The 20090-nt window shown below is 31.3% G+C and overlaps 3 protein-coding genes and 1 non-coding gene across 6 annotated transcripts; 2 read left to right on the top strand and 2 right to left on the bottom strand.

The window, feature by feature from the left end:
* The first annotated feature begins 4495 nt into the window (after positions 1-4495).
* Positions 4496-7873, top strand: LOC137815030 (rop guanine nucleotide exchange factor 5). Of its 2 annotated transcripts, XM_068618048.1 has the most exons (8): positions 4496-4593; positions 4896-5184; positions 5433-5549; positions 5711-5865; positions 5965-6039; positions 6134-6424; positions 6725-7087; positions 7213-7873. In XM_068618048.1, the coding sequence occupies exons 2-8, from the start codon at positions 4896-4898 to the stop codon at positions 7696-7698; spliced, it is 1776 nt and encodes a 591-aa protein (XP_068474149.1). In that variant the 5' UTR covers positions 4496-4593; the 3' UTR covers positions 7699-7873. The 2 variants fall into 2 exon arrangements, with proteins under 2 accessions (XP_068474149.1, XP_068474148.1); XM_068618047.1 differs by lacking the exon at positions 4496-4593 and having other exon boundaries at positions 4627-5184.
* Positions 7874-8047: 174 nt separating this feature from the next.
* TRNAP-AGG (transfer RNA proline (anticodon AGG)) lies at positions 8048-8119 on the bottom strand. The gene has a single exon. It is a non-coding gene; the product is annotated as a tRNA-Pro (tRNA).
* Positions 8120-8558: 439 nt separating this feature from the next.
* On the top strand, positions 8559-9541 carry LOC137815029 (uncharacterized). Its single transcript, XM_068618046.1, has one exon. It carries the CDS (start codon positions 8668-8670, stop codon positions 9199-9201), a length of 534 nt encoding a protein of 177 aa, XP_068474147.1. The 5' UTR covers positions 8559-8667; the 3' UTR covers positions 9202-9541.
* A 3503-nt stretch (positions 9542-13044) lies between these two features.
* LOC137815028 (uncharacterized) lies at positions 13045-15903 on the bottom strand. 2 transcript variants are annotated; one of them, XM_068618044.1, is made up of 6 exons: positions 15447-15903; positions 14730-14787; positions 14405-14571; positions 13799-13874; positions 13625-13685; positions 13045-13391 (listed from the first exon to the last, which is right to left on the bottom strand). In XM_068618044.1, the coding sequence occupies exons 1-5, from the start codon at positions 15591-15593 to the stop codon at positions 13669-13671; spliced, it is 465 nt and encodes a 154-aa protein (XP_068474145.1). In that variant the 5' UTR covers positions 15594-15903; the 3' UTR covers positions 13045-13391; positions 13625-13668. The 2 variants fall into 2 exon arrangements, with proteins under 2 accessions (XP_068474145.1, XP_068474144.1); XM_068618043.1 differs by having other exon boundaries at positions 13045-13388.
* Positions 15904-20090: the final 4187 nt, after the last annotated feature.

Genomic DNA, 20090 nt, shown 5'->3' with positions numbered 1-20090 from the left:
TCGAAGAACAATCACAACCTTTTCAAACCTGCAATTAATTTGGAACTGGAAGAGTAAATGCATAATTGGAAGACAATTTTACAAAGAAAAAACTAAAATTTATATTATAAATGAATCGAATCTACTCGGTTATTTATACTTAATAAAAAATTCATTAAATCCATAACTTGACTTTAATTCAAACTGGGTTTGATTAAATTAACAAATAATACAATTATTTTGAGGACTCTGGAGGAAAAAGCCGAAAGTAAATTTAAAAAGGTTGGCAGAAAAAAGAGTTTTGAAAAAGTAAGCCGCAATGAACTGAAAAGGTGAAAGCTAAACGGTTCATGTGCTTTAGTAAACGGATATAATAATAGTTACTTACCTTTTTTTCACTTTACTTTCAACCAATCCATTTTCAAAAACAACGTGCAACGTTGCAGCCATTTTTGGCCTTTAGTTTTTCATCATTGTTTTGTGGGTTGGAACTTGGAACAGAAACAGGTACATGATTTTCAAAATGAAACATGTATAAGGTTGAAGTCAGATCAAATTAAATGTGAATTATTTACATTTTAAATTGAAAATATTTTAAATAATTTCTATCTTTACCTTTAAAATATAGATTCACATACAAAATTAGTAATGGTGTGCCTTTTATTTAAAATTAGAGCAATGTAAAGTGAATTGTATCTAGTTTGGGAAACAATAATGCAGGAACACAACAAATGCAGTTTCATACAAATTTTTCTCCCAACTTTCCTCTTCGAGTTTGCAATTTTTCACTTTCGGCAGTCCTATGCCCTACTGGAACTTTTTTACACATTAAAAACACATGCTTTTAATCCAATTTTACTACACTTCCTTATTGTTAGGCAAATTTTATGGTTATGCATTCAAAAGTAGTTGTGGATTTTTGTCACATATCATGAACGTGTTCTTAAAAGTAATTTTGCTGGGTACGAGGTTCATAAAAAAAATGAAAAAATATGGACTTTTCTGTATTCCAAATATCATTTAAGTAAAATTAATTATTGTAAACTCATTTGGAGGTATGTATTATTTTTAAACACATAATAGTTATTATAAAATCACTTTTGAATTTTTTTTTTATAAAAAGCAATACAATCATTCTCATTTAAAATAAAAATCCCATTTATGTAAATATAATTAAATTTAGACTACTTTATTTTAAATTTAGTGGTAATTTTTCCCAAGTATCGAAACTTTAATTAATATATGATAGTTGACTATATGCATTTATTTACGAGAAAGTGATTTCCTTGGTATACGCAGTATGGAATTAGTTTGATAATTGTAAAATGAATAAGTCATATTTAGGTATTTTCTCATCGACAATATCATAGGTTATAGAGAATCCAATTTAGTTTGATAATAACTCGTATCTTAATTTAATCAATTAATAGTAATTGATGAATTTTGGAAAAGACTGTTAGATTGGATAATGAAAGAAAGAAGATTATCTTAATGCTGTGAGAGAACTTTCTTTCTACGAAGGCCTAGCTGCTACTTAACGGCCATATCTTGGTTCCAGGTTTAATTAAAAATTTAAAAACAGACTTATCGAACGCAAATTACCAGATAGCCCTTTATCAACTGATGTAAAATACGGTTTTGCCCATGAATTTGCCACCAAAATGACTGGATAACCCTTGACTAATAGTAATTCGGAAGTCGTGAAAAATGGTCACGAGTCAAAAAAGCTTGGTATTGTTATTAGCACTTTAATACTATCACGTTTTGTTTTTGTTAAAGTACAATTTTTGTAATTAAACAGTGTATGCTTGGAATGATTTTAAGAGTTTAATCAATATATATTACTAGTGATTTTTTTAAAATTTTAATTATTTATAAATTAAGTTTAATATGTTTTAAGTATAATTTTCGTCAAAATTAATAAAAACATTTATATTAATAAATAATTATTTGATACCTTTAAATGCATCAAATTTGATTTAGTATTTTTAAATTATATATTAATAACATTATTTAATCATTATTTCACTGTTTCTTTTTTTAGAGTATAGCTCAATCAATCAAGATAATATATAATTATAATTTAATAGTTGGATTATTATTAGTGTTGTGTTTGATATATTATTCATGTTATTAAATATCTTTCGGTTCAGTATATATTTAAGTTTTTCTTACACTAAATGTTAACAATATATTTACGTTCTTCTTATACTAAATATGAGAATTTCATCATGTCAAACTAACACGATTAATTAATAGTAAATTTTTTATTTATTTAATTCAATAATTCGTAAAACCAGCTTGATCTATGAATTGGTTGATCTCACTTGAAAAAATATATGCAATTTATAACATTTATTATTTTTAATTACCAAATAACATATACTAATTTAAATATTAGATGACCTTTTACCTATATCCTCATCCCATCATATAACGAGAATTAGAACCTCTTAATTACCGATACCGAAAAATATTTATCATCAGAAAAACGACATACAATTTTTTTTTCATATTTATAATTTTTTATAGTTATAAAAAATTAACAAGTGAGAACATAACTCAGTTAAAATTATTTTATAATAACTTAATAGTTCCTTGCAAATATATGTTAAAACAGGAAAAGGAATCACCAAAATAATTATATGATAACTTTAATTTTAGATAAGTTAAAAAAAAAATCTAAGACTGTATGTAACGTTGCCATCTGGCTCCAGCTGACCGAATATTTAACATATTTAAAAAGAATAAATACCAAAAATAGTCCTTATAAAAAAGTAATATGTTGCCGTTTAATTTCTGAAGGTAAACAAACTGAAAATAAGTTTAATAAAATTGCAGTTTGTTTACCTATTTTAGTCACAATTAAAAAAAAACTTCTATAGTTTTAGCAATAATTTAACCCGCTTTTTGAATTATAGGACTATAAAAAGAAATTAAGTTTATAGATGAATGTGACAGTATTTTTGTAGACATTTTTTAATTATTTTATTTTTGGGAATTAAAGTGATTGGATGTTACATTTTTAAGACCAGTTTCCAATTTAAGAAACTGAATACGAGAAGGAGTTGCTTACACAGTATATGTGATTTGATATTGGTTTCTTTAATTAAAATTTAATATATTTGACTTTCAGATATTATGGAAATTAATACTTTGTTCTAAAAGGACGATTTTGGTTGGAAAAAAATATTAATAAAATGTTAAATAGATAGTTTTTCTTGTTCCTTTCAAGAATTTAGGTGTGGAAAACATCGTTGTATATCGAGACCCTAATCTACCAATCTATACCTACTTTTTATAGGTAATCCAAAAATACATTATAAAAAACAAAAATAATCCAAATCAAGTGGAGTAGCTGTAAAAAGAAAAATGCATGGCAAAATTTCTCAGTGGAGTAGTTGATGAATTATACCTTTTAAATTTGCAATGAGATATTAAGGATTTTTTTTTTTTGTCTGTTACGGAATCAAACAACTTGAATATTAATAAATGCCATCAAGAACTTTGGTAGTAGGAGTTGGAAGATAAAGAGAAGAGGGACCAATTGTGTTCTTATTATGGTGTCATTTGCAATAGAAGCTCCTAAATATTTCATGCCATCAAGCTATTCAAATTTCAAAATACCAACACTCTATCCATACACATAAATGATTATGTTATTATACATCCATTTTTCCTTTAATTAGTGCTACAAACTTCACCAAGCCCCACACTATCAAACCCTAACTCAACCATGAAAAATCTTTTCAAAAATGGCATTATATTTGAATTAAAATACTATCTATTTTTTGTCCTAATAAGTAAGAAATCATAGGAGGGTACTAAACGTTCAAAGACACATGAAATTGTTACCATTTCCGTGAAAGTAGATTTTCGACTGTTTCTCTAAATTTAATAATTTATTTACATACAAATAAGCTGTATTTTTTTCCTTGACACAAATACCAGAAACATGACACATATTCTTTAGAATACCTTTTTATTAGTTAATATTTATTCGAAATCATAATATTTAGGGGATTTTGCAACTTTCATTAAACTTCCATTGAAAAACAATATTGGCTAAAAAAGTCGTGTTAACAAATATTTTTCATAACGCTCTTATTTTATTTTGAAATAGCATACTCCCATATTTTATTTTAAAGCTTTTGAAAATTTGTTATTTATACTCATTTACATTTTTCAAAATTAAAGTATCGTTTACCAATCAGCACTCACTTATTTTAGTTAACTTCTTAACTAATTTGCATTTTTGTGAGTTAAACCGAAGAAAATGATAAAATACGAGATGTCAGTTATTTTATTGGGACGAAGAAAATTATTAAGTATATATTGATTTGTACGTAAAATTTTTGAATTTTTTTATTTATTTGAAAACTCTTTTAGACTGAAGACTGATAAGGCAAATGGCATTCAAAAAACTTACTGGTTATGGAGCAAATGAAAAGGCCAAAAAAGTAATTATGATTGGTGAGCGTGTTGTTGTTGTAGTGTAGTGTAGCTCTGCTTACTTACTTCCAGAGCTACCAGGTTCAAATTTTTTATTGATATTTTTTGAACGTAGCTTCAAACTCTGAGAGCGAAAGCCAGAAGAGAGACGTTGGCATTTTGGTAAGTAACACCTTCAAACTTGAAATCAAATTTGTTGGTGTGAGAGTGTGTGTGTGTTGTGTGTTGTGTGCAGTATGCAGTGCAGGGAAGAATCCTTTTCGGAAAAAGCCACACGTCTTCATCATTACATCGTCTTTTCTTCCATGAAACATCCTTAGCGGTCCCTTCATATATCCTCAAACCCACCTCACACTTGTCTTACCGTTATGTTTCAACCCACGTTCTCAGTATCTTCTTATCTGCCTCCCTGCTAACTGCCCCATTTGCCTTTTTCGACTCAAACCGCTTTCTTTCTCTCCCAGATGGATGCTTTTTCCAACAAGAACCAAACTTCTCAAAACAAAACAGATGGGGTTTCCTCTTGTCTCACGGATTCCACTGCAGACTCCAGGGAAACCAGTTTCTGTGGATCCACTTCTTCAGTTTCCGTTGAAGAAGCAAAGGCAAAAGGCTCTTCTTCACCCCCTCCTCTTGGTTGGCCCATTCTCAAGGCTACAGTCTCCAAGCGCTCCAACTCTCATGAAAAGGAAAACAAGCTTAAATCACGCTCGGAAGACACTAAGCTTACTCGGATTGGTTTGAACCTGTCGGGTTAGTTTTTTTCTTTTCTGTTTCTTTTGTAGAATACCATGATAGATGGACGTGGCTGTGTTTGGAAACTGGAAAAGGATTGTGGACGGGAATTTTACTGTATAGAGACTTTTTTTTTTTCAGTTGAATTGATTGGAGTTAGTAGTTATACCCCTTCTTTAGTCATTAATTAATCTCCCTTTTGTTATTTTGTGTAATAACTGTAATTAGTGCTAATTATTAGATTTATTTTAATTTGTTTAAAACAGAAGTTGACATGATGAAGGAAAGGTTTGCAAAATTGTTGCTTGGTGAAGATATGTCAGGTTCTGGAAAAGGGGTTTGCACTGCTTTGGCAATCTCTAATGCCATTACTAATCTGTGTGGTATGCTTTCTTTCTTGCACACAGACATGGGCTCTCGGTTAATTGAGAAACTGTTTGGTTTGTCTTTGTTGGCCAAACGGTTCAAAATTTTTGAATTTTGTCTTTTGGTGTAAATTTGAACTATGTAACTTATTCAAATTTGGATTATTTGCAACGTGTAGCAACTGTATTTGGGCAATTATGGAGACTAGAACCTCTACCTTCTGAGAAGAAAGAAATGTGGAAGAGAGAGGTGGAGTGGCTTGTTAGTGTTAGCGATTACATTGTTGAATTGATGCCTTCTTGGCAAACATTTCCCGATGGGAGTAAACTCGAGGTAAAAATTGGATTGATTCTTGATGTCAATGCTGAAGTTTGATTTTTATTCAAAAGGGAATTAATAATTATGATATTTCTAATATGGTGCATTGTGCAGGTAATGACTTGCAGGCCTAGGACAGATATTTTTATGAACCTTCCAGCTCTTCGCAAACTTGACAACATGCTTCTCGTGAGGATTAATCTCGTTCTTTCATGGCTCACTGGTAATTTCTGTGACATCATTGAATGTTTGAGGCCTTAATGTACATTTTCTTTTATGACAGGAAATTTTGGACAGTTTCACTGCTACAGAGTTCTGGTATGTAGACCAAGGAATTGTAGCCGCAGAAGCAGATGGTTCAGCCTCTTTTCGCAAAACAATTCAGCGGCAAGAAGAGAAGTGGTGGCTTCCCGTACCTCGTGTCCCCCCTGCAGGACTCAGTGAAGACTCAAGGAAACACTTGAATTACTCTCGAGAATGTGCAAACCAAATACTGAAAGCAGCCATGGCTATCAACAACATTGCTTTGGCTGAAATGGAAGTTCCCGAGTCATATTTGGAAGTTCTTCCCAAGGTCTAATCTAAATTCTATCATTGATAGACTTTTGCCCCTTGTGACATTCCATGATTAAGAAAATGACCAAACAAACAATATCGATTATTTCAAAATTTACACGCACCTTGGTTATCTACTAATAAAAAGTTAAGGGACTATCACACATCTTTCTTTTGGATGTACGTTACTGAAGCAATGTGGTCAATGGTTTGATCATAGGTTTCTGTGTGCAAAATAATCTATGAAGAGAGATTAACTCCTTAAACTTAAATACCTGCAATGAGATTATGACGTTGTCTTGAATATGGGTTTGTGCAGAATGGAAGAACTTGCTTGGGGGATTTTGTTTACCGTTACATAACATCAGATCAGTTCTCCCAAGAGTACCTTCTTGATTGCTTAGACATATCGTCTGAACATGTTGCATTAGAGATTGCAAACCGTGTGGAAGCAGCAATTTATGTGTGGCGCCGAAGAGTTCACTCTCGGTTCTCACCATCACCAAGGCCCAACCGTTCTACCACAAAATCATCATGGGAAATGGTCAAGGACTTCATGCTTGATGGAGACAAGAGAGAATTGCTAGCAGATAGAGCTGAAAACATTCTAGTTTCCCTGAGGCAACGGTTCCCAGGCTTAACTCAAACCACCCTTGATACCAGCAAGATCCAGTGCAACAAGGTTGCTTCCTTTTTGAAAAACTATCCCTTTTTAATAAAAATAGTTATCCCTTTGTTTTTAATTTTTCCATTTTAGAAACTTTCATAATTGTATATGATTGACACATTTTTACACCAACATTTCAGGATGTTGGAAAATCCGTGCTAGAGAGCTACTCAAGAGTTTTGGAGAGCATGGCATTTAACATTGTAGCTCGTATAGATGATTTGCTATATGTGGATGACTTGACCAAACATTCAGAGAGGTTTGCATTGGTTCCTACTACTGCTACAGCTAACGTGGTTTCTCAGCAGAAGAAGGTTACACGTCCACACTCGGTGTCTGTCTCAGGCACTGTTACTCCGCACAAAGCAGCAGTTGGCACGCCAAGCTTTTCACCAGCTTCTGTGCCACTCATTAGTCCTGCAAGAGGGGAGAGAACTCCTTTCCTCCATAACAACAACATCATCAAACCTCAACGTCGTGGCTTTGGGGTGAGGAGAGTGCTGTCAAATTATCTTGGAGTAGAGACAAAGACCACTAAGATATGCAGCAACTCAACTGAGGTGAAATGTTCGAACCCAAGTAGCAAGAAAACTGAACAACAACGTGAGAGAAACAAAACCAAATGACTACCAAAGTTTATCCATTAGAGCCACCAATTATGGTTGTTGAGATTCGGTGGCACAAAGTTTACTTAGTTTAGTGGAGCATAAACTTATAAAGAAGCATTTATTATATATTTTTTAACTTTTACATTTGTATCATTCACGAGGAATATATATTTATTGGTATTGAGAATTCAAATTCACAGTGAGATCAGAAGCAGTTGGTTTTTGAATTTAGAAATGCTGAATCACGTTGACATTTAATGATATTTTGTCAATTTATTGAAACCACCTCTTCCTTGAAGGGGATGTATTCTCGTGGTCGCTGACAAAGGAGAGCTGATAAAAGTGAAGGGAAAAAAAGTTTTATAAAGGGGCATTCCGAGAATTGAACTCGGGACCTCTCGCACCCTAAGCGAGAATCATACCACTAGACCAAATGCCCTGATTGATTATATTGTGCAAATAAAAGTTCAAAATAATTTAGCCTAAAATTTGTAGATGATTTCCATATTTAAACATTACAGTACCAAACGTGTACGCTTTTCCTCTTTGTCAGGTTGCTTCTGCAACTTTCTTTGAAAATAGATTTGCAATCACATAATGAAATGTCAACTTTATGAGACTTTATTGGTCATCACAATTTTAATATTTCAAAAAGCTTTGTCCAATTATTTCAAAGTTTTTCCTATCTTACTACTTCAGTTGTTTGGAATTTGCACACGCTGTTTTCTACAAATTTTGGTCAAGATAAACGCCACAAACATTTATTTATTATCATGGTTAAAAAAAGAAAAAAACTGTTAAAAACGCAAAGAAGACCCACAGTGACTACTAATAAATTATTGTATTTAAAGAAACGGGTCGGCAAAAGTGTTTGGTTGCAGGCATATATCTGACCAGTGAACCGTTTCCCGTGAGAGTCCATTTCATCAATATTCGTTTTCTTCTCTCTTTTTCTTCTCTTTTCTCTGTCTGAGGAAAACAATAGCGATGTCTTCTTCCTTCACGAGTCTTCACATCACCGCGTTAGACGCGATAGTGAACGTCAACTCGCTTTTCACTCTCGCTGTCTTCATAGGCCTAACATGGAACCCTAACGATCCGCAGAACAGTCTCAACTCCGATCCGGCGTGCGCTCCCACCTCCGCCATCGCCGAGAACCTCGTCGCCTTCCACGTCTACTCCTTCAGCTCCTTCCTCTTCTCCAGTCTCGTCGCCCTCGCGCTCAAGCAGGCCATCCGCCTCTCCCGCACCACCTCCTTCCACTACCCCGCCGTCGTCGAACACCTCGTCGTGCACGTCAACCGCACCGCCCTCCGCATCGGAATGCTCGTCTCCGCCGTTGGATCCGTCTTCGGCTGCTCCTTCCTCATGCTCGCGCTCGTCAATGTCGCTCAGATCAAGCTTGGAACGCTTGCCTGCGGAAGCTCGCACACCTACGCCGCCGTCGTCCCGCTTCTCATCCTCGTCCCCATTGCGCTCCTCATCTACGCCTCGCTCGTTCTCTACGCTTTCACTCGCTAGGTTTTCTGTGAATGAAATGTTTGATGCGGCTACTTTATGCTTCTTCGTCGCAGTTGCAGAGGTTTAGATTTCTAGTGAATTTTGGACCTTACGAGAAGTTCTAAACTCCGATTCGCGATATTTTCAGAGATTTGACCCCGAGTGAGTGTAAATTAATACGGATATGCTCTGAAATGGAAGTGTTACTTTGGTAGTGTCCTTCTGAATCAAGCTTTGAGATATTCATCCCTGTCAATACAAGCAGATGCTTGATGATAAGGTAGATCTCAATGTTAGAGTGTATGAAAGAACTTTTGATGAAAAATTTAGCATTATAAACGAGTTTTGGCTATTTCTGGAATTAGCTTTTTACTCTCCAGCGGAGAATACTTCTAGTTCAACCAAACAATACTGATATTAGGGGTTTCAATCGATTTTTCAAACACAATGTACAGTTTCATTGGAATTTGAGCGGAGCCTTTGGTTCCAAGATTCATTAGTAGAATCATTCTTCATCTTCGTCATGATCTAAGTGTTAATTTAGGGTTTAGTAGTGCCAGTGAATTGTAAGGTCCACTACCTTTTTCTTTCTTTCTGACTACTGGCCAGAGTGTGTAATTAATAAAATCAACTCCAAATTCATTTGAAATTTAAATTAAATTTTAGTAAAAATTTAGTTTATTATTAAATTATATATCTCTATAAAATTTACTTATATTTATTTTATTTTGTATGAAATAAATTTTAAAAAAATGTAACACTACAAATTTTGAATTACAACGAGTTCGAATTAAAATGAATTCAAGCTAAAAATAGTTAATATTAACTTTGAATAAAAGTTTTAAATGTTCTTTTACACGCATTATTGATTCTTGATTAGGACTAGAGTATTTTCTTGATTAAAAAAGCATTTAAAATGTATTTTTCTCTTTAGCTTATAAATACTAGCGAAAAAAGTTGAACTGTTGGATTGACTCAAAAGGATTGTTTTATTACATGCAAACGACTTTACCGACTTTTATTTTGTTTTGCGGCATTGGATTGCCCCGTAAATAAGACCTACTTTACCATATGGGCTTTTCCATCAGCCATTTACTAATTCTCCCAACACTCAATCAAATTGGATCTGCACCCAATTACATTTGTGAAAGTACCAAATTATTCTTAATAAAAATAAAATTAGGGATTAGTGATTTCTGCACTCAATCACACACTCAAGTTCGTTTCTGCCCTTCTCGCACCCAACACCATCTCTCGCACGAGCGTTCGCATCCCCGCATCTTGGTTGACATTTTTTCGGCAGCGTAGTGTTGAGTGGAAGGAACAAAGATGAAGTCAGGAGCGCGAAGATCCTCCATTGTTGCGCGAAGGTATGAGGGCATCAACGCACCCTACAAGCCTTTTCAAAATAAACATGACAAGGGTACAATTGAATTTTAGAATGTTCGTCGAGTGCCGATCACAATGGATTGGGTGCAGGAAGAAATTGCCATCAGTCCTGGCAAATTCTTTCTTCAAAATATCCATGATTGTTTCTTCCTGCACCTTCGCATGTTCTTCTGGCACCCTATACAAAACGTAAAAATACATTTTTATCCTTCTTGTGTCATCCTCGTAGAGTAGTTTCTAAATTATTTAATCCGGACACGCATTTGAAAAAAAACTTCCAGATTACATAATTCAGAAGCTAAAAAAGACTTTCAGATTATGTAATCCGAAAACTAATCATGCATCTTAAAGAAGGTTTATGGATTATGTAATGTGAAAGCTAATTACGAATTTAAAAAAAAATTGAATTATGTAATCCAAAATATTACAGAGAGATATTTTTGAAAATACAAAAATTTATGGAGATAAGAGAAGAACATATGGATGTGCAGGAAAAACAGTGAATATCCACTCAAAGAACCTTAATTTTTATGGTATATCCCTTTTCATTTGGAAACTCGCAACTCAGGATGCAAGATATTAAAGGGTCATCTTCTTTATTCTTGGTAAATCTAACCAATTTGCACAACCTTAAAGTTGGTTCTATGATTTCACTTATGGCACTCCATCTCATGAATTTGTGAGTTATAAAGAATAATTGGTTTGGAACTAGACTTCAATCATATTGCCGACAAGATTCCGCTTTGTTTTTCAAATCTTACCTAACTATCCATATTATCCTTACATTATAGCAATTTAACTGGAAAAATTCCATCTTATTGAGTGATGAATCTGATTAATTTGGCTTACATGGATCTCGGAGATAACAATCTTCAAGCTTGATTAGATTCCAAACTCTCTTTTCAAACTTGAGTTCCTTTGAAACTGTTTGTGTGAGATTTCTTGGAGTGAGAATCACATCTTGACGAACTTCTGATTCTAGAAATGCTAGTTTTATGTTGATTTATCTTTTTAATAAAATACTACAAAATTATTAAATAGAAATTAATTTTAAAATTTAAAAGTAATTAGTTAATATAGTAATTAAATTAGATTGATATTTAATTAGTTATCAAGATTTTAACTACCAATTATTTAGATTTTAAATTTGGTAACAAAAATCTTGGTAACTCATTAAATACTAATTTAGAAACTAATAATTTTTTTAGTTTCTAAAATAATATCTAATTTAATTATTATAGTAACTAATTATTTTTTTATTTTTAAAATTGATTTTTATTAAATAATTTTCTTGTTGGGAATTTTTATTAGTTGACCGAAAAATTTCAATCCATGTAAATATGTAAGTGTTATGAAAGTTAAGTGTGAGTTGGGATTTTGTATTGAATAATTTTTTAAAGAAAAACAATATATAAGAAAAAAATATTAATTATTTTTTATAAAGTTTTGGATGGAAAATGATTATAATAACTCTCTTGTTTACCTTAAGTTGTCCAACAACCCAGTAATGGTACATTTCAAGGATTGTGTGGGAATACATTGTTGAATAAATGTGAACATGATGCATTGTTGCCTTTCCTTACCAACCACTCGTTAGTTTTATTAGAGTTAGAAATTAGTATATATTTAAGTCAAGTTTAATGTTAAGGGTTAAAAATAATTATAAAGAGAGATTTTATTAAAAATAATTAACAAATTTTTTTCATAATGTATAAAACTTACATTTTTAGAAAAATTTCATTTTCTCTGGACACACATATTTATTATGCTTTTAATAAAATGATACTTAGATCCTCAATTAGTTTTTTTAAATGGGTATACATATTTTTGTGTGTTTCTAATTTACCTTACTTATATTTTTAATAAAGGGGAACTCATACCCCTTATTTTATTTTAAAAATTATTTATCAAAATTTAAATAAAAAAAATATATTTTAGAGCTATTTATTATTTCATAATAAAATAATATATTGTTTTAAAATATTTTTTATAATTTAGTAACAATAAAGTTCTTATGATATTTTTAATATGAAACAATTGAATTATTATTTTTTTGTTTATGAAAAAAACATTTGAAATAAAATAAGATAGATAACTATTTATTAAAATTAAATATTAAAACTATAAAAAAGTATTTATTTTAAAACAAAAGAAGCATGTATCCTTTAGCATAACTTGTAATTCTCTAGAGGTGTTTTTTTCAACTCCACTTAAATTTAACTTAACTTTTTAACTAAAATTCAAACTTATATTACATCATTGATTTAATTCAGTCAAATTGCTTTTAGAATTGAGTTTGATCATTTCAATTTGTTGACTCTTAAGTGGACTTATCACTAATGTTACTGGGAGTTTTATTTATTTATTTATTTCATTTTTCATATTATACATCTGTTTAATTAGTATTGAGCTTTGGTGGTGTCTTTGTTGATTTGAGTTTATCCTTATTAAAAAAACGATAGAGAAAAGGCAAGCTTATAAATGCAACTCTTATTTATAAGTCACAGAATGCTACATGCAACAGCAGCGGATAGAAAGGGAAACCTTAAAGTACATGCAACAAGGTCACATGATTCTAGAACACTACTAAAAGTGAGTTACCAGTGGGAAACTTTTTGCATGAAACAAGAACACAACAGCAAGTAATTATGGGTTGAAGCTACTACGTACTAACTACTAAGGGTTGACTTATCATGTGCTACAAACTTATATGTGCGAGCTGTGACAAAAAGGACTCCACACATGTCGAAGAGTTCTAGTGTCCGCAACCGTCTCTTATTTCCCTACTTAATTAGAGCACTGCCAACGTATATATCCTCCTGCTAAATCAACAAATTCTCCATGTTTCAACCTCATCTCTTAAATACTGAATGTGAATCAATAAAAGTATATAGAATTTTCCAGCAGTGTGTGCTATGAACCTCTTAGGAAAAAAGAAACAGAAGTGTATATTACATAGGAGAAAATATGATGTTCAACCTCGTGAATTTTAGCTCTATACACAGTTAAAAACAGAAGGAAAAAATTATCAGAGTTAGATTTGAATTTCAAATACCTGGTCTACTACAGGATGAGAAGCTTTGCATACATTCGCAGATGTTAATAATAAAGAGAACCTGCAGAAACAGAAAATAATGTAGGTATTATAATAAAGTCAGAAAATTTTGCTTCACTTAGAATTTTTGTTTATTACTTTTTCTTCTGCTACGTGGAACCAAGATTGTCCTACCTTGCCACCAGTTCCCTCTTGAAGCACTATTTGAATCATTACCATTTGGGTCATCATCATCCTTATCTTTCTTAAACTGCAAAAATGCCAAATATGCATGTAAATCTTTACAACTATAAAGTATATAGCAGTTCAGCTTCATTGCATTATAGGGTTACTGTTTTATTTATATGTAGCCAATGATCCTTGCAGCATGAATGAAAAATAAACCATGCATACATGGTTTCTCATTAAACTTCTAAATATTATTTTTTAAATCTCTCCATTTGTTGTCAAAATTTACCATACAAAAAAAAAATGATGTATTCAATCATGGTCAGCAATTTAAGTAGAATTTGGCTTTGGTGTTTACACTTATCTTTCAGGGGTTAAAGGGAAAGCTATGAAAGAGAAAGTGTGATTTAATTTCTGTTATCTCATATGAAAGCAAGGTTAAGGGAAATGTATAAAAGATAAAGCATATGTGCTGCAAAAGCATAGGTGTAAGTAAATGTAAAAACAGTGGAGGTTGTACTTAGAAATATTATTATATATATTAAATAATGATCCCTTTGGGAATGAACACCATGGACCATGATGATAAAGGATGGGAATTAAGGCACTCACAATGTGGTGGGATTCAGTGGTCCTGGTTCTTGGGGAATAATTTTCTTGAGCACCATAAAAGATTGATGAACTGTAGTAACTGCTGGGCTCCACTGGCTCATTCTGATAATTGGTACTGGTATTCTTGTTGGAGACACCGCTGCTTTCACCTTTGTAACCGTAATTGCCTGAAACGAATCCAACTGAAGCTTTACTAAATAAGCCCAGACATTAAAATTGGATTGAAAAAGCCACATGTTCCCTGTCTATAGACAAGATTTGAGATGAACTGAAACAGGGCATATTTAGTACTTCAGGTCAAAGTGGTATATGTCTCGTAACGAACCTGGTGCTCCATAATTTTTGCATCCCATCTCTTCTTTTCTTGAATCTCTCCCTCCAACCTATAGTAACAGGGTTATGTTATGTCAATTATTTTTCACAAACCAGTATATGCTATATATATCACTCAGAGATCAAAGCTCATATTAACTTTAGTCCAAGACTACTCATACAAGAACATATTCATTCACGCTTAAAGTTCTCATATAAGCTAAACTTTATGTCAAGCTAGACCAAAAGAATTTACATGTTCATACTCAATAATTTGCTTGCCAGCTAGCTAAACTCAAATACTACTATACTCCATTTTCTGCAAGAATATATCAGGGTAAAAACTATATCAGCAAAAATGAAAAGTTTTTTTTTTCTTTTTTTTTTGTAGACGTGTAGTTATAGTTAGTTACCTAGATAGGAGAGTTTGACCATAATGCTTTCAATAACTACCTTGTAAAAAGGTGTGCTATTTATACACACTGACTCAAACGAATCAAGGTGCTGAAAGCTTAAAGCCATAAACCATTGAAGTTATTATAGGAACACATTAGAGCTATGATATTCCCGAAAAGAGGTGTTGGTTAAGTATAGTCAGAAACAATAACTATGCCATATTGGCAAAACAGAAAATTTGGGAAAAGGAAAAGAGAAACATGCAGGGTCATGGTATGGAAGTAAGATTGAGCATATAGATAAAAAGTAAAAAAAGAGAGTAGGACATGCATACAGTGGAAGGAGGTGGGAAAATGGAGCCAAAGATGCTGGTGGATGAAGATGAAGTGGTGGAGGGGTCCTTGGGACCAAAAAGATGATCAAAGTTGGTGAGTGGCGATGAGGAAGAACCTCCTGCCACTTTCTTTTTGTTGTTCTCCATGTCTGGTGTGTGAGAGAGTGTGAGTAATAGTGATTAACGAAGGGAAGGAAGGTAGCTAGCTTTATGTGTGTTGGAGAGGTATAATATAAAGGTTTGTTTCTTTGTCAACCAACGGACAAAACTAGTAGCTAGTTTGATAAGTATATATGTATCCTTTAACGACCAAAAGATTGGACAGGATTTGCAGGTGTGGAAGAAGGCGAAAAAAGGGATAACGATGGATGGGAAAAAGGGTGCAGAGAGAGAAGATTGAAGAAGAGAAGAGAGAAAAGAGAGATAGGAGAGCACGTGATGGTAGCAGATGATGTGTAGAAGATGATACGTATAGAAGGGTATTTATAAGCCCAAAAAGTATGCTGCGCCCATGTGCCCCTCATTCAATTTCCATCCCTTTCCCTTTCTTTGACACATGGGTCTTCCCCTGGGCCCCACCTCAACTTCATACCCAAATCCAAACCCCTCTTGCCATATGTCTGCCTCCTCCATCTTTGACTTTCCCTTCTCATTTTCTTCATCTTTCTCACAATTCATTTCATTCTATCTAAATTTCAATCGGTATTAAGGATTCATTTTATGAATTTCATTGATAATTCTCTTCTATAATTTAATCTCATAAATAAAGTGAAACTACTAATTTACGAGTGACACTATATATTATGGATAGTTTGATAATGGTTTGATAGCAGATGATCTCATAAATCTAACAAATAATTATTAAAGTAAACTTGTAATGGCTTTAATACATAATAAGAAGTGAACTTTAAATCTAATTTAATCTCATAAAAAGATATCATAATTTTTAATTGAGGTGAGATTTCTAACCATTCACTCGTATAACTTTCATCAATTTCAATGCAAATATACTATTAATATAAAATTTGAAAAAATATTATAAAATCTTGCTTTTTTTTATTTGACTTAATTTTGCTAGGTTAACATTTTTTCTTAAGTTTTAAAATTGATATTTTTAAACTTGAGATTCTTAGTCAAACTTTTGCGAATCAATACTTTGTAGTAGTTGTTCCTGATCTATTTGATAATATACAGGTGCTTAATTAAAAACCATTGCGAGATTTGGAGAAAATAATTAATATGATTTTATGTTATTTTAGGTAGAAGGTAGTGTTTTCATATGCACTATCCATAGTGTTTTTTCCCATTCGAACAAATAATTACTGGTTTGAGTTGAACCAACATTACCCATTTAAGTAGTTGTTTAGAAATGCATGATATCACTTATAGAAATGATGAAATGAAATTGCTTTACATTTTTAATCTATTGCTTTTATTATATTTGTATAGTTTTCGGATTGGATTGAATGAATGCTATTTACTCACTTTCTAAATTAGTCGTTTATTATAAATACTACCAGAAATATATGTCATATGATTCTCTGTCCGATCTTTTATTATCATATCTTATTTTAGTAAGTTTCAAATTAATATTTATATAAATTTAATATATTTATTTAAATACAATATTTATATTATTATCGTGTGGAAGGATGTAGCATAAACAGATCCTTAACATCAATACAAAAAGCACCCTCTTATCTTTTAATTAGGAATTAGGATAACAGACGTCTCATATAATAACCATTCATTAGAAAAAGGTGAAAAACACTAAGGATTTATTCACTTTTAGGTTATTTGGTAGTGTATATAAATTAAATTTATTTTTAGTTATTTGAAGAAAAAAGTATTATTTTCAAAACACATATAATATATTAAAAATATTAATTTCGTATTTTCGTAACTACAAGGTTAATTGTTTGTTATTGTGGGAGAGTCTTCACATATTTTTCGAGGATCAATTAAAATTGTTGGATTTTTAACATGCATTCAGTCTTTATCAATTATAGACTTTATCTTTAAGATATCAACTTACCTATTTACCATCTTAACGTCTTTATATAAAAACCCTAAGTAAAGTTTGAGTATATTATTTCCTGCTCATATATTTGAAACTATTTTTGTAATTTAATATTAATTAACATTTAGCTTGTGTATTACGCAGAAAAAATATTTTAGTTTTATATAATTGACGTTGATATAATAAATAAATATTTTAATATATGAATTCTTTTATAAGTAAGTTTCATAATAATATATATAAGTTATATAGACAATCATCTACTTGTAATACATAGAATTACTTTTAAATATGGATAATTTCTTATTAAAAATATATGAAAGTCAATTGAAAGAAATAGACAATCATAAATATAAAAAATAGAAAAACTTAAAATGCTTAAGATATTTTTAAATTACATGAGTATCTGAAATTTCCTTAAAACAACGCGAGCAAAAAATATAATGTAAATAATTAATATCTAATTGAGAAAGTGAGAAGTTTTGTAAGTTCAACATTTTCTAATTTATAATATAAAAGTGGGTTTTTCAATCTTATTTTCATTTTTTGCACAATCATGACATATTTGTTCCTTTTCTTTGGCTGTATTTTCTTATTCTTCTTCTCTAATCTTTTATCATTCTTCGTCTGCATTATTTCGGTATCACCGTCCGTCTTCCTTCTTTATTCTTTCAAGTTTTATGGATGAGAATAAAATCTATAGACATTTTCTTATTCTTCTTCACCCATCGTTTTTGTCGATCATTCTTCATCTGCGTTTCTTCTTCCAATAGCTTTCGTTTCCCTCTTTATGCTCTCATTTTTTAGACGAGAATATAACTCTTTAGAAGGTGCTTAGTTTTATCACTTTTTTTCTCATTTTAAGTATTTTTAATGATCAAATAATAAATAGAATATTTAAAGATATCTCAACCCTTTACAAAAATATTAACGTACATAACTCATCATTAAAAAGTCAATAACAAAAGTTATACAAGAGTCCTCAAAATACATATCATATCAATACCTATAACAAATTTCGTTAATTTAAAATCTATACACAAATATTCAAAACCTAGCTTACACTATTAGAAAACCAATAAATAGAAACAAATTTTACAGATAAAAAATAATTAGTTACTATATTGACTAAATTATATATTATTTTAGAGACTAGAAAAATTATTGGTTTCTAAAGTAGTTTCTATTATTAATAAATGGTTTCTAAATTGATATCTAATTAACTACCAAAACTTTAGTATCAATTAGTTAGATTCTAAAGTTGGTAGTTAAATATAAATAATTTCTCAATACAGATAAAGTTGATTCACTATTTCTTTTCTTTAAGATGATTCTTCCGAACTACATAACTAGTCACATAAAACTGCTAAAACACATAACACATGTTTCTTGATCATTAAGATGACTTTAAAGTCCAAACTTTACCGCTCTTATTTAAAATCTACAATAACAAAATACCTTTCCCAACATATAAACTCACACACAAACAGTTATATGAGTATGAAAAATCCATAAAAACTAAACCACATTTCACTTTATCAGAAATATTTTAGACATATGATTGGGTTAAGTATCCAATATGAGCAAGAGAAGGTGAAAACTGCATATTTACTCTTCAACCATAACCAGGTCTTTAGTTGAGTCATTTATAATATTTCCTCTACATCAACTATCCCTTGTCTAAAGGTTACCTCATTCCTAAGGATCCATATATATGTCAAATAACTACAATCCACATGACCTTCCAAGACAAGTTTTACCTATGGTTTAAATGAGGAATACAAAACTGTTCAAAGTGACTATACAAATTATTATGTTGAGCAAACTTAATTCGAATCCATTTGAGACAAGAGTGCCAAACAACCAGTACCACGTCACATCCTAGAAACAAATGATTTGTAGATTCCTTATATTGTGAACATTATGGGCACAAATGAATTTGTAAAACAACCCTTTCCAATTAAATTAACCTTGGGATTCTGTCTAAAATAACCCTCCAAGCAAATAAATGGGTGTTTGGTGCAACTTTAATCGACCATATATCTTTTTCATAAAAATATGTTGCCTACATCTCTAGTTCCATTCATAAGTAAATAATAGGGTGACCAAACTGTATAGGTTTCTTCTACGTCACCCTTCCAAATTTACTTATAAGTTTATGTAGTACCACAATATTTAGAGATCCTACCAAAACTTCTTCTTGAGTTTTTTTCGCACCACAACCTATTCCTTCTGCACTACAAATTCCACTCATATCCTAACGCTTGCCAAACCACTACTTCCCTAACAAACTTTCCTTGGTTAACTAATATTGAATCTAATCTAGGAAAAGAAAGTCTATGAAGAAAAAAGAATTTCACTACAAATATTGTATCTGGATGAACAACAGTAGTTACCATAATATGAAAAGTCATTTTTATAGAAAGGATAGTTAGATGACGAGTCTCATTGATAAATTATGCTAAAAACCTTAAAAAAAATATAAAAACTCCCTAAAAAATAAATAATTGAAAAATCAAGTAATTAAGAATGATTTCACCTTTAGTTTATTGAGATAACATTAGTATTGTTTATTTTGAAATTTGAAGTTTCATCACAATTTTATCATTAAAATAAATCAAGAT

Source organism: Phaseolus vulgaris, chromosome 1 (genome assembly GCF_000499845.2).
Source record: "Phaseolus vulgaris cultivar G19833 chromosome 1, P. vulgaris v2.0, whole genome shotgun sequence".
NCBI classification, from domain to species: Eukaryota; Viridiplantae; Streptophyta; class Magnoliopsida; order Fabales; family Fabaceae; genus Phaseolus; species Phaseolus vulgaris.
This window is presented reverse-complemented; position numbering and strand designations above follow the sequence as displayed.